Genomic DNA, 14,106 nt, shown 5'->3' on the forward strand with positions numbered 1-14,106 from the left:
GGGCAGTCGGACTCGTTCCGCCGCTCCATGGCCACGGTGCGCGGGCTGTCTCGAATGACTGGCTCGCGGTTGAGGATGATTCGAAGTGCTGCAGTCAGACCAACACACGCTGGCAACTGAGACAGTCCCTAGAGGATACTCCAAGCGACCTGGTCAGAGTAGACCTCAAGGCCTAACAAACGTCAGCAAATAAGCAGTCTACGTCTTACCGCAGAAGGGTCCAGCGGGTGAGATCTGATGATGACTCCAGTCCAGATTCAAATATTCCACACGTGTTGGGATCTCTACTCCGACTCTTGTCGCTTTGTTGTCGGAGATTTTCCATTCTCATTGTGCTGACAGTCTCCACCAGAACCCCTTCGAGGTCCTCCGTAGCGCTGTCTGCATTCAAGTCCAAGGAGGTCGCTCCAATCACCCATACTCCGTACACCAACCGGTGTTGGATCAATAAACAATTGTTTGCCGAGTCGCACTATACTCCCAGAACTTACGGCTTTAAAGAACCCCTGACCATCGTATATACTCCATTCACAGGTGATAGATCGCCATGTTGCACATGCTTCGTAACTTCGTATACATACTACTTCATCTGATTCCCGTGTGACCAACTCACCACTGTCACCCGATTCCTACGCCGAAATGTCAATCAGGATCTTGACGTGCTGATCCCGTTCGCGAACCAGCGCCTCAAACCCCTTTTCCACCACGTCTTCCATCCGAATTTTCCCAGTGATCATCGCCTGGGGAGAGATCTTGCCTGATGCCCACGTTAACACATGCCAATATATTCCTTCAGAAAGGGCCAAGTGCCTTCGATACGTACCAGCAGCAATAGCCTCAATGACCGCCTCAAAATCCCCCTCGTCACAGATCGCTGCCCCCACCACATGTTTCTCATACGAGACCACATCGAACGCATCAATCACCGGCTTCTCCTCCCACAGCGACACAATCGTCACCGTCCCGCGCACGCGGATCCCCTTCATCGCCGTGTCAAACCCCGCCTGCACCCCGGAACACTCGAACGCAACGTCCGCCCCAGCCCCCGCCGTCATCGCGCGCACCATCGCGACCACGTCCTCCTTCCGCGGGTCCACGACGTCCGTGGCTCCCAGCGTCGTCGCAAAACGTTGGCGCTGCTGCGACACCTCCGCCACCACGATGCGTTCCACCCCGCGCGCCTTCAGCACCTGCACCACCGCCAGCCCGATGGGGCCACCGCCGACGACGAGCGCCGTCTGCGCCGTCTCGATCGGGGCCCGGTCGACGGCGTGCCAGGCGACGGTGAGCGGCTCCACGAGCGCTGCGCCGTGTTGTCAGCGGCGGTTGTATGTCGGCTGGCCCGATTGGAAATCAGATATTCCCCGACTTACCTCCGATGTCCAGGGGGATGGATCCCGGTAACGGGATGGCATGCTTTTCGGGCACCACCACATGGTCCGACAAGCCACCTGCATCACCTGAATGAGTCAGCAGCTTTAGATGCTCGAGTAAGTATAGGTAGTTAGGTAGGTAACTCACTGCTATACCCGATGAACCCCAGATTCCGGCAGCAATTCGGCCGTCCCCGCACACAACACGGACACGTCCCATCCGCCAGGTTCGGCTTGACCGCCACCCGGTCCCCGACGCGGACGCGCGAGACGCCCGCGCCGACTTCCTCGACGGTGCCGCTGAACTCGTGGCCCAGGGTGACGGGGAGTTTCTGGCCCGTGATCGCGTGCGGCGTCTGCGGGACGGTGATCGGGCCCGAGAGGTATTCGTGCAGGTCTGCTGTCTCAGTGTGTGTGTTGGGTGCTGGCTTTGTGGTGCTTACCGCTTCCGCAGATTCCCACGAATGCAGGTCGTATCTATGCATGTGAGCGTGGCGCTTGGTTTCGGGTAGGGAGGTGTAGGTATGTACCTTGACCTGTCCGGCGGCGCAGGTGGGCTCTTCGATTTGGTCGACGCGGATGTCGCCGCGTCCGTGGAAGCGAACGGCTCTCATTGTGATTTGTTTGGTTGTGGAGAGCAGGAAGTAGAGGTGTCAAGCGAGTATGCTCATCTAATAAGAAGAGGATCAAGAGGAAGGGAGGTAGAGGGGGAGGAAGACTATAGATAGGAATGAAATGGCCGATAGACTGAATCTCCTCCCCGAGCTTTACCCCACAGCCGGAGATTCCCCGTCGGAATTCACGATGCGGAATCGTGCCGTTCATACTACATCGTGATTGCCCAGAGTGTCTTCGTTTGGGTTCTCCACAGCGGTGTGGAGGGCATTGCGGGGCATTCTGTCTTCTCGACAACTGAGATGCTCCATTGCTGCAGCTGAGAAAAGAAGAACTATAGGATCGCTCTACTGGCCCTATGCCCTAACCGACTCTACTGATCAACTTTATTAATTGTACCGACTAGGCAGCTGGTCCTACTTACGATATAATTCTTCAGTGGCATAAAGGCGGGTATGGTAGTTACTAGGAGTAGGCTGGGCAGTCTACCTAGCTACTGGTAAGATCTTGTCTCTTTTACAGGCCCGATGTTTAGTATGTTATCGGCGTGTAGTCTCCAGACACGGGAACTCCCGTCTCCAAGGTAACGTATTCAGAATTATTGAGAAGTCTCCATTTAGAAACCATTCAGCTCAACCGATCAGAGGCGGAAAGCTCGTCCCGCGTCCCAGGAGTAACGAATGGATCGTCCGAGGTAGCTTGTCCTGCGTCACTATTCATAGGTCCTGAATTGAAAGGGCGTAAAACTGGAGAAGGTAACGGGATATGGTCGGGGTTCCCAGGGCGTCTCTGGGCCACAGCGGTAGCAGCATGATTTTCGTCGTTCGTATTCACCCGTGTCGAATGACCGGTTATCGTGTGTAGAAGGTGGAACTTCCGCAGGGCAAGACATATTCGACTACTTATCTTTCTGAAGGACGGAATGGATGCAATGATGATGGCGGTGCAGATCTCGACGGCTGACCAGTTCAAGGCGTTGACAAGTAGCCCTGATAAAAATGCATTAACGAATAAAAGAAAATGCAACGGAAAGACAGCGATGGGGAGCCAAACAGGTAAAGTCCTCTTGGAAATGTTTAATATAAGTGATTCGGATAATGCTTGTCACACACACTCTAGATCATACTTAGTTGAAACACCCCAGAAAAGCGAATAAGGGGCCGTTAAAGAAGACTCACAATAATCCCAGCCCAAACATCACAATCAGACCTGCCTTGATCCAGGTAGAGGTCTGAAGCTTCAACAATTGCGGAATAGGCAAAAGAAACAAGACAATGTCGGTGACCAGCTTTATGGCGAATGAAACGTGATAGAAAACGTAAAGATCCATACAGACGCCCGGCCTGTTAGGGTAGAAGTACTTGCTGGGAGGAGAACATTGGAATGTAAAGACGAACAGTTCTTCAATGAATTCGCAGACCACGAATGCCATGACCAAATAATATAGCCATCGTAGACGAGTCGTTTTGAACACCTTTAGGTATAGTAGGCAGAAGGATATCTTGATCGATGTCAAGGAGACGAGATAAGAAACTCCAGTGACAAAGTCCAACTGGATTGATCGTCATAAGTCTTGAGGAGAGGAACATTGTGGGCTTAACCACGTACCTTTAAGAAAGTTGCAATCTTCTCTGTGTCGCCCTCAATGGAGGTGAAGTGCCTTCCATAGCCATACCGAATCACTGCAAGAATGTCAGACATGGCAGCGGTGATTCATCTATAACACATGTCTTACTCCACATAGAGGTAAAGCATAGCACAAAGGCAAAGACCTAAGTTAATCACCGCAATAACCATGTCAGCATAGAGCCGAGAGCGCATTATCGATCACTGCCAGGGGCACAGCACACCCAACTCAAAAGGAAGAACCCTAGGTCGGAATAAGCTAACACGACACTATCAAGGAGTTATGCTCACGAACCGTCATCTGCATCAAAGCGACGCTCGTAGATTTGGGCTGAAACGCGGATACAAGTGCCAAAGGAAGCCAGCGCAAGCATAATGCTATTACAGGCAATGATACTTGCCACCCTCGATCCATCTTCCGAGGCCGGAGGCATGGCACTTCGTTTGACACTATCCTCATCCAGGGGTGAAATCGTAGTGGCGGATGGATGTGCATAGAGTTTTCCGAGCGGCGGGTCAACTCATAGCATCAGTGGCGTATATCAAAAAGATAGGGTTGGTGGTGGCACATCTTTGAAACGTCCTGCATGGAGACAGTATTGTACAGGAATCTTCTGATACATTAGAGCCGATCTGATTCCAAATTATATAAGCATTTGGGTACTTCGTAATCGTGACCATCTCTGCTACGTTAATACGGTCTAGATCTCGCCGTTCATTCCTATCGGAATGCGACATTCCGCGGAAGTGTTTTCCAACATGTTTAGGTCGTGATCATCTGACAGCAATAAAGGCTATTAGTCAGAGACAAACCCCATGGGACTATAGGCTGATAAAGTTCCGCAGCATAATAAGTTCGAGATCTGAACTCAATCATCATTCCACCGCCTTAGCGGTCTTTCTCATATCCTGGCCCTTCTCTGCATTCCCGTCCATACCGGGGATCACCATATCAAATGTCTCCCGAATCACTGTATACTCGTAATACCCGCAGCGCGCAATTGGCAGCGTTTTACGTATATCCAACCTCCCATCAGTAATCACTTCGTCTTTAATATGCACCGCGACCACCCGCCCAATTACTATATCTACCGACCCCATCGGGGGGTTTCCCGGGAGTCGCACCGTAGAGTGATAGCGACACTCAAACTTCACAGGTGACTCAGCTACCATAGGCACGTCTATAGTAGTTGCAGGCTCCTTGGTCACGCCGGCGTGGTCAAACTCGTCCACGCCGTAGGGAAACGGCTGCGCGGAAATATTGACCGCGTGGCGTAGGTCCCATGTAGCTAGGTTCCAAACAAACTGTCCTGTAGTCTCGGCGTTGATTACTGTGTCCTTGCGTTCGCCTGAGTCTGTTTGGTTCGAGGAGAACATCACGTAAGGCGGGTCAAACGTCAAGTTGTTGAACTGCGAGTATGGAGCCAAGTTCGCTTGGCCGCGCTTGTTTTTAGTCGATATCCATCCGATCGGTCGGGGGACGATGCATGCCTGTTGTCAATGTCAGAGCTGTCACGACGTGTGAATATGATATCGGGAGTACCTTGACTGGATTATACGGGAGGTTGTGTTCGGTCACGCCAGGTTGGTAGTACATTTTGATTGAGTGGATTTGGTGCACTGGGCACCGCCAACAGTCCTAAGATAAGGGCCAGTCTTATATCCGTAGTCCAACGGGATCCATCAATGAATGAATTGCCGATGTGGAGAAGGCCTATCCCCGAAGGGGCCGAACCTGCGTCTGGATCTTGATCCTGGAAGAGCATTATTGCTGAAGACTAGGGCTTTCTTCATGTCGGCTCGATTGTGAGGCTTCACAAACCGTGACGTGGAGTAGCAATTAAAATGCCAAAGATATACCTGGGGAGGACAGGAGCTATATAAATGCAGAAAACTTTTCTCTGTAGGCCGGGACGGCTTAGGGGACCGGCTGCACCGGCATGTATAATGGCAGTTGTTCAAACATTCTTGGTCAACATTTACCATGTCCTTTTTATCTTCCCAGCTTCTTTGGGCCCTGTGTCCTCCGTAAGAATTGATGATCATGACGTGCATACTCGGACAAGGGCATTGGCCCGACCACATTGGCCGACCCACAGCCCCGCTTTCCAAGCTAACTCTAATCAGAAGCATTAGCCGCCAAGACTTTACGGCCCCATCCATCCACTCACAGATATCCCTCTACTTAATTCTCCCTGGCTGCCTCTGACACCATCCCCCGCGCTACGACGAATAACAATGAAAGTAAAGAGCCGGTCAGTGTGTCAAAATTGTCGGCAAAGGAAATATGGAGTAAGTTCTGGACATCTACTTCGTCGTTGCTGCTCCGCTACGGAGGGGTTTCCTTGCCCAGGATTTACTAATGTGGTCTCATTTAGTGTGACGGAAAACGCCCTGCGTGTTCTCAATGTTTGATCACCAAGAGGAGCTGCCCAGGCTATGAGAGCGTCACTTTTGTGTCGCCAAAAACCGCTGGGCAAGCGCTCAGCCCTTCTAAGCGTTCGGCGGAAATCTCTATGCCAATTGAGACGTCAATGCTCAATTCTCGACCTCACACTGAATGTCTCATGCTCAATTTCTCCACTTTCCGCTGGTCTACTGATGAAGAGTTCGTTGCATTGGTTATCGAATATTTTATTCCAGAACATTATGGCTTTCAGCAAACTCCCCTTCCCGATGAGACCTGCTCAGCTATCTGCAGTCCTTGGCTGGAGGTACTCCCTCTACTTCTGGACCGGAGCCGAAGTACACCTCTTTTGTCTGTCTCGCTTAGAACCTTTGGCTACTCGATCATCTGCAAGGGTGATCAAGGCCCCACACGCTCCCGGTGGGATATTTGTCGCACACAGTCATACGCAAAAGCTGTACAATATTTGAAGCATAGACTGGCTGAAGCTGACGGTGTGTGCGATGAATCGGCTGCCGCTATAATGTGCTTATGTATAGCCGAGGTAGGTTTCTCCCTCTTCGTGTCCAATGCCCAGGAAACATCATTCACTGAGAATGACAAGTGGTTAATCCCCACATCTAGAGAGGGCTGGGTCGCTCACATCAGAGGTATCGGCCGAATGATGGAGCTCTGCCGGCCAGAGTCATTTACCAAACCGATCTCGCAGCAACTCTTTGTCGGCTTTCGTCCACTAATTGTACGCATCTATACGTTATTCCCATCCTTCAATGGTCTGTAGGGATTTAAGCTACTGACAGAATAATTATAGATACTGGAGGCGTGCATCTCGCGCCAAAATACGTTTTTGTCCTCATATGAGTGGCGGACCATACCTTTTGCATGCCACGAACCCTCATCCTACCAGACACTCCTAAGTCACGGTTCTGTTCTTCCTTCTCTCCTAAGAAAGGCCCAATACCTAAACTCCCTTCCTTGTAAAGAGAACATCTTTGCGTCCCAGGGCATCCTGACAGTGTTGGCAAATGCTCTCCGAGAGCTTGACGGTTGGGAACGATCGTTGCAAGCGGTGAACCCTGGCCCTCTCTTTTGGCCAAGAACAGTGTGTCCGGTTTCGCAGAGGGCCAGTGACGCTGTGGAACCGTCACTATGGTTTTGCAGCCTACCGGTGGCGATGTCACTGACTCATTTATGGGCCTTTCGTGCGGTATGTTTTAGTGTAGTAGCGCAACTGCTATCTTCAAGTCGGATCCCTTGCATGGAGACAGTGCGGGCATGTCTGAGTGTGTCTGGAATCGAGGATTGTCAGAAGCGTGTCCTTGATTTTTACTCAATGATCTGCCAAAGTATGCTTTATTTTAAGCAGGACGAAATGAAATTCTGCGGTGTGGCTTCAGTCACGCTTCCGCTAAGGGTGACGCAGACAGTCTTGTCACCAAGCCCCCCGACATGGTCCGGCTAGTGCCTCACTCTTGTCGGTGCCCCAGGGTACTTCTGGCACGGATGTCCGTGTTTGATGGTAAGACAATCGGTTTGGGGACACGGGTCGTCATCCACAACGCTCCCCCGATGAATCATGCAGTGATGCTAGTTATCTGCCGAATTGGCATGGTTGGAATTGCCCGGGGGGAAAGGGGTTTGTCTAAAAACCTCCATATTGAGGGTTTTAGAGGATATATCTCGCTACGTACGATGATTGGATGTAAATACAATCTAATGAATTCTGATATCAACAGTCAGCTCATTTAGGAACATATCCGGAACATACCCGCTCCTGTGCCCAATACTGCTGGTACATACAATATCCGATCGGCAGGTGAGGGACCAAGATCAGCCGACTCAGGGTGCTATGTAGAAATGCCCCGTCTGATCGGCAATTGCGAACCGTGCGAGCCGTAGAGCTGGCGACACTTATATCTCTGCTGCTGTCCCCTACGCGCGAGGATACAGAGGACCAAACATTGGGTGTCGTTCGACGTAAACGCAATTGGGATCCAACGTCATGCCGGGTCAACAGTGGCTCAGCAATATGCTTCGGGGATGTGCGTTTGCCTATCTGCTTCTGTACCTGGGGGGTGTTTCCGCGAGAGCCACCCACAAACCCACCGCTCGAGTGCTCAATGGCACATACTATGGGGTCCATAATGACCACTATGGCCAGGATCTCTTCTTGGGAATGCCTTACGCGCAGCAACCCGTTGGAGACCTCCGCCTACGAACGCCACGATCCCTCAATGTGTCATGGACGGCACCCAGAAACGCAACCGAGTATTCCCCTGCGTGTCTGGGCCCTGGCCAGACGTTGGGGGCCTCTGAATCTTGCCTGACGCTCAACGTCGTCCGCCCGAGTGGCGTGTCCGCTCACGACGATTTGCCGGTGGCTGGTATATACCTCCCTTCCTATCTACATGGTTTCTGTCAGGGAGAACCGACTAACCCGCGACATATTAGTCTGGATCTATGGCGGAGGGTTTACGGAAGGGCGCTCTTCTAACCCGGCATATAACCTGTCTTATATTGTGAGCGAGTCCGTCGACTCTGGAACTCCAATCGTTGCGGTCAGTCTGAACTACCGTCTTCATTGCTGGGGGTACATGTGGAGCAAGGAAATCAAGGAAGAAGGCGTTGCGAATCTGGGGTTCCGAGACCAGCGACTGGCGCTCCATTGGATCCAAGAAAGTATGTGTCCGTCCCCGCCATCCCCGGGGCTACCCTGCTCACTGTCGAACAGACATTGCTGCTTTTGGTGGCGATCCTCGGAAAGTGACCATCTGGGGTGAGAGCGCTGGCGGAAACAGCGTCGGTACGCAGCTGATCGCCTATGGAGGACGGGACGATGGCCTGTTCCGTGGGGCGATCAGCGAGAGTGGTGCGCCCAGTACTTACTTCCGCTACCAGACCGTCGACGACTGGCAACCGTACTATGATGCGGTCGTAGACGCGGCCAACTGCAGCTCCGCCCCGAACACCTTGGACTGTCTCCGCAGAGTTCCAACTGACATCCTCCTCAGCATTTTTAACAACTCGACTATCATACCACCCCATACGCTCTCCGGCCAAGACGGGCCCAAGTTCGTGCAGGTGATCGACGGCGACTTCGTCCAGGAGAGCGCGACCTCGCAGATGGAAGCAGGCAAGTTTGTCAAGGTCCCCTACCTCATTGGGGCCAATTCGGACGAAGGGACCAGCTTTGCCGTACGTGGTATCGATGCCAATGAGCAATTCCGAGAGGTAGTTAGGGGCTGGGGTCTGGACAATGCTACCGTGGACATTCTTGCTGCCCTCTATCCTGACATCCCGGAGATCGGTATTCCAGCCGTCATGCCTGGCAGACCTCCCGCTGGGTATGGTGAACAATACAAGCGTGGCGCCGCCTTCCAGGGGGATGTGAATGTACACGCTCCGCGCCGACTGGCGGCCCAGGTATGGGCTAGCCACGGCCTTCCCGTGTACAGCTATCTTTTTGATGTCGCCAACCCTTCGAGTGGCCCGTATGCAGGCGCAGACCACGGGGCGGAACTCCCCTACGTCTTCCACAACCCACAAGAGTTGGACAGCCGAACAAATCCGCATTACGAGCTTGCGACACTGATGTCGAAGTCATGGGTCAGTTTTATTGCGACGTTGGATCCGAACCATACACCAAGTATGTCCCATTACCTCTGCTCCGTTTTTAGGCAGATGAGCTGACGCGTTGATCTTCCAGGTACACGGCCAATTTGGCCGCAATACAGCTGGGAGAATCAGGAGAATCTCGTTTTCAGCCTCAATGTGAGCGGCCTGGAATACGTTGAAGGCGACTTTTATCGGGCCGAGGGTATCAAGTATATCAGTGACAATTTGGCCGCTCTGTTCGGGCGCTGAGTGTAGTCGACGCAAATGTGACCAGCAATACTAGTCAACTTCGCTGTACGGATTCGTCTGACATATAATTCACATTACATTTTCACCTCTCAGTAATCTGTATTTACTCCTTACATCACGCGATGCTGGACATGGCATCAGGGTTGTTTTGGACGAAATCAGCTGTGAGGTGAGAACAAGGCGGACGCACTTCTATCAGACTTCTAGGGTAACGCCTACATGGCGGAAATGACCTCCAGCCCTCTACTTACGCATTGTATGGACAACTCTGTTTGTATACTCATCAGAGTCCTTGTGTGCAAAGATAAAACTACATTCGTTGTAAATATATGTTTTCAGAGACCAAACTACACCTGATTACACAGTTATGGTATACGCTGGACAGCAGCTGAACCTCAACCATAAGTGCCTTTCTTCATATAGCTGCTACTTCACATCACCTGTCAACTCAATTGCGTTCTCACGTTCTCTTGTTTCTATCCTCTTCTTCAACGACATTAGTCAGCATATCAAGTGGGTCACGTGGGGCTGAGATCATCACCGGCTACAGCAAAAAGTTCCAGGACATAACATCAAGTCTTAATCAACTTCGTCACTATGGGCACAGAATGAAGCAGATCGCGGGCTTTTGCTCAATGAGATGGAAAATATGGGTGAGCCGCAGCAGATAAAAGCAGCGTTCAACGCAGCAAGCGAGTTTCTGAATCCTGTTCTCCAACGAGGCACGTGTAATTCGTACTCCACAACTTCACTCTCACAACATAACTGACTAGATCCAAGAGGAAATTCAAAAATCTCGGGGAAGTTCTCTTATAGATATTCTGGGCAAGGGTTCATCGGTCTCTCCCGAAGATGAAAATGCTAAAAGACGCCTCATCATCGAAAGGGCTGTTGAGATCCTCTATCGCATTCATCTTTCATTTGTTACACCGGTAAATAATGATATCTCTCATGTTACTGAAGAGACGGAGGATGCTGCTCTAGAGGATGCCAAGAGACGAAGATTGCTCCATGCCCTTCTTGATTTGATCTCGTTGGAGGGCATTTACCCATCACAGTCGTCTGGAGCTGGTATCCCACTTCAACAGCGTGTGATCTCCGTCTTGCCAGCTGGGGTCATTGCCCAACAACAGCAGGCCTCTGCACGTGAAAATGCTAGAGACGAGTCGCTTCTGGAGTACATATTGCACCGCATCTCCGAAATACTGCTTGATCCACGATCTAGCATCCAGCCTGTCATTCGAGGTCGTATCTTGAGTGATGTCATCAGCGGGACTACAGACCTCGCCTTCAATTCTCAGACTTTATCCCCGGACAGCAAAGAATGGTGTCGCGGTGTGCTCGCAAAAGTCATCGAAGGGTATGTTTCTACCGACATCACTTTCTGTCGCATACTAAAAGAACCCAGGACACCGACCCCTGTGTTGTTGTCAACTCTGTCGAATTTTCTTCAATCGGACACGGCACCCTGGTTCAAATCTGTAATCTCAAGCCAGATATCCAGAGTCCCTCTGCGGAAAGATGGTGTTTTGCAAACAATCGTCTTCCTCGCATCCCAATTCTCTCCCAGCCTTGGACATGACTCGCAAGATCAAACTTCCAATGGCCCCCATTTTACCGTCCAAGCTATCATGCAAACTTCGCGCTTACTTTCATCTGTACCGCAAGGGATGGAACCCGCAGAATACTTCACCTCTATTGCACCTCAACTGCTAGCTCTGGTTGATGGCGACGATCCTGATTTGAGGAAAACCGCTGCGTACGCCATTGGCAATGGGATCTTATGCAAGCGAGCATACGGGGCTCCAGGAACCATAGGTCATTCTATATTCTTGGAGCCCATCTTCAAGACGCTTACCGCAGCGCTCGATGGGCTGTCCCGGCAGTACATGAGATTTCCCTCCGCTTCCAGCAGAGCGTCATCGGATAAAGTTCTGGTCGATGAGTCCATGTTGCTGAGGGCTATTGACAGGTTGCGGAGTCTTGTGCTTCAACCTCCCAACCCAGGTCTCGTGAAGAGAGTTGTATATCCGATTCTTCTTCCTCTTTGGGGCCTAGCTTCCTTCACGTCGCAGAACCAGCGTCTCGACCTGCACGAAAAGGTCATGACTGTGCTGCAAACATATTTTGGCATCTCCGTTGGAATGCAACCGCTCAAAAAATTGGTGGATAATCTGCTTTGGGATGGGGGAGCTAGCTGGACATATGGTCTTGAGCCAGATCACAAAGTATGTTTGGTAAAGCGAGCCTCTGCAGATTCCAATGCCGTGAATGTGAATGTGATACAGCTCATGGACACATTGCAGACCCGGACTGAGTTATTTATCAAAACGCTAGAGGCCGACCCTAGCTTTGAAGAGTGCACTGCGGAAGTTTTCCTCTACGTCAGTGAGACGTGGTTAGTGCGGCCTCCTGTCGGCGAGAACGAGCCTGCACAAGACACCAACCATTTCCAAAACATGAAACGCCAATTGATCAGTGCCAAACTAGCGGAGGCACTGCTCAATAAATTCAAAGATAGTCTATCTCGACGTCCTCTGAGGGTTCTCGAGCTCATCAAACAGATCATCGGTGCAGAATACAGTCGTCAAGTCAGAAAAAGGCAGGACAAAAGCGTTCGCCAGTCAGGAAAGATGTCCTTATCGTCTCTTGCAAACATAGTACCGTCCCAGGATACTGGAGAAAATTCATCCTCAAACGATGATACCGCAGAGACGCTACCAGCAGTGTTCAGTCTGCTCTCTACAATCCTCGCCTCCCCCGACTTCTCCGGAACTCCAAACACGATAACCCTACTTCAAGGTATAAAATCCACATTGGACGAGCTCATCCCGCATCTTGCATCATCACTCGCGAAGCCAGCAACGACAGCATCAATGCTCCTGGAAATCCAGATCTCGTCTCCCGAGGAACATGGCCCACAAAAGTCCTCCAGCGAAACCACCGACTTCGATATTCACCGCCGAGCACTGTCCCATCTCAATTCCGAACTACCTCCTGTCCAAGCAGAGGGATTCTCCCTCTTATCCGATCTCATCAAGAAAGCGTCTCCTGTTCTCGACATCCCTTCCACGCTAACCCTCCTTCTATCGATCCTCACCGATACCTCCGAAACCGCCGCCAGCGACGAGTTCATCTATCTCAATGCCATCAAACTCATCGGCACACTGGCCTCGCGACACCCCCGCACCGTGGTCAAAACACTCGTCGACCGCTACACAGATCGCAGCGAACAAGCAACCCTGGACCAAAGGCTGAAGATCGGCGAATCGATCCTCCGCACCGTCCAAGACCTCGGAGAAGCGTTGACAGGAGAGACCGCCAAGATTCTGGGCGAGGGCATGATCGCTGTCGCAGGACGGCGCGCGCACAAGCCACAGGCACAAAAGCGCAGACAGCAACAGCTCGACAAAGAAAAGCGAGAGAAAGAGCGCGAAGAACGGAAAAGACAGAAGGAGTCGGCGATGCCGGAGGGCTGGACGATGTCTTCCCCTGCGCTGACGTCGAACCACGACGAAGAGGGCGACGGCTCGGAGCCTGAGAGTGCCGAACAGGCTGCCCGTTCGGCCAATATCGTCGCGGCATGGGCTGCGGGTGCGGCCTCCGACGAAGAACCGGATGATCTGAGAGTCCGGGCCTCCGCACTGTCTGTCCTGGCGACTGCGGTCCAGACAAACATCGCGGGTCTCGGTCTATCTGTGGTTCGTTCCGCGGTCGACCTGGCGCTCTCGACGTTGATACTAGAGCCGGAGGAGGAGTCTGCGATTCTGCGGCGTGCAAGCGTTGTTCTGCTTCTCGATATATTGAAAGCATTCGATGCAGTGCGGGAGACGCGCGGAAGCAACGCCTTGGGGTTCGGGTTTTCCCTCTCGGATGATGCATCTAGGGAGAACGCTGGGGATGGCGGATCCGCGACGGTTGGGAATATCCCGTACATGTTGCACAGTTTGCACTTCGTCGAGGGTCGGGAAACTGATAGTATTGTTCGGGGCCATATCCGGGTGCTGGTGGAAAGTTTGGAAGCCTGGTTAGAAAAGTCGCTTCTATGGGGCATCGGGGCCCGTGAAGGTGATAATGAGCCCAGGTTGGAACTTGGGGATCGGCTTGCTGGTCTTCAAGTAGATCCTTTGGCGGAAAGGACCGAAGGACGTCCGAGGATCGAGGAGATAGAATAAATCCTTGGGTTGGGCAGACGGCGAAGCAGGAGGCTATCACAACGGG

General features: G+C 51.9%; 6 protein-coding genes across 6 annotated transcripts; 3 read left to right on the top strand and 3 right to left on the bottom strand.

The window, feature by feature from the left end:
- Positions 1-629: 629 nt before the first annotated feature.
- ATEG_02471 (2,3-butanediol dehydrogenase) lies at positions 630-1,987 on the bottom strand (the record flags this gene model as incomplete). The annotated part of the gene is made up of 4 exons (XM_001211649.1): positions 630-757; positions 824-1,303; positions 1,374-1,451; positions 1,522-1,987. 4 exons carry the CDS (start codon positions 1,985-1,987, stop codon positions 630-632), a joined length of 1,152 nt encoding a protein of 383 aa, XP_001211649.1.
- Positions 1,988-3,162: 1,175 nt separating this feature from the next.
- On the bottom strand, positions 3,163-3,689 carry ATEG_02472 (putative integral membrane protein; the record flags this gene model as incomplete). The annotated part of the gene is made up of 2 exons (XM_001211650.1): positions 3,163-3,540; positions 3,597-3,689. 2 exons carry the CDS (start codon positions 3,687-3,689, stop codon positions 3,163-3,165), a joined length of 471 nt encoding a protein of 156 aa, XP_001211650.1.
- An 801-nt stretch (positions 3,690-4,490) lies between these two features.
- Positions 4,491-5,211, bottom strand: ATEG_02473 (flavin reductase family protein; the record flags this gene model as incomplete). Its single annotated transcript, XM_001211651.1, has 2 exons — positions 4,491-5,105; positions 5,158-5,211. 2 exons carry the CDS (start codon positions 5,209-5,211, stop codon positions 4,491-4,493), a joined length of 669 nt encoding a protein of 222 aa, XP_001211651.1.
- A 387-nt stretch (positions 5,212-5,598) lies between these two features.
- ATEG_02474 (uncharacterized protein) lies at positions 5,599-6,882 on the top strand (the record flags this gene model as incomplete). The annotated part of the gene is made up of 5 exons (XM_001211652.1): positions 5,599-5,642; positions 5,897-5,906; positions 5,993-6,515; positions 6,561-6,794; positions 6,833-6,882. The coding sequence occupies 5 exons, from the start codon at positions 5,599-5,601 to the stop codon at positions 6,880-6,882; spliced, it is 861 nt and encodes a 286-aa protein (XP_001211652.1).
- A 1,168-nt stretch (positions 6,883-8,050) lies between these two features.
- On the top strand, positions 8,051-9,885 carry ATEG_02475 (uncharacterized protein; the record flags this gene model as incomplete). The annotated part of the gene is made up of 4 exons (XM_001211653.1): positions 8,051-8,405; positions 8,473-8,700; positions 8,753-9,667; positions 9,728-9,885. The coding sequence occupies 4 exons, from the start codon at positions 8,051-8,053 to the stop codon at positions 9,883-9,885; spliced, it is 1,656 nt and encodes a 551-aa protein (XP_001211653.1).
- Positions 9,886-10,534: 649 nt separating this feature from the next.
- On the top strand, positions 10,535-14,060 carry ATEG_02476 (RTP1/Tango6 family protein; the record flags this gene model as incomplete). The annotated part of the gene is made up of 4 exons (XM_001211654.1): positions 10,535-10,538; positions 10,702-11,245; positions 11,294-12,113; positions 12,174-14,060. The coding sequence occupies 4 exons, from the start codon at positions 10,535-10,537 to the stop codon at positions 14,058-14,060; spliced, it is 3,255 nt and encodes a 1,084-aa protein (XP_001211654.1).
- Positions 14,061-14,106: the final 46 nt, after the last annotated feature.

Source organism: Aspergillus terreus, genomic scaffold (assembly GCF_000149615.1).
Source record: "Aspergillus terreus NIH2624 scaffold_3 genomic scaffold, whole genome shotgun sequence".
NCBI lineage: Eukaryota > Fungi > Ascomycota > Eurotiomycetes > Eurotiales > Aspergillaceae > Aspergillus > Aspergillus terreus.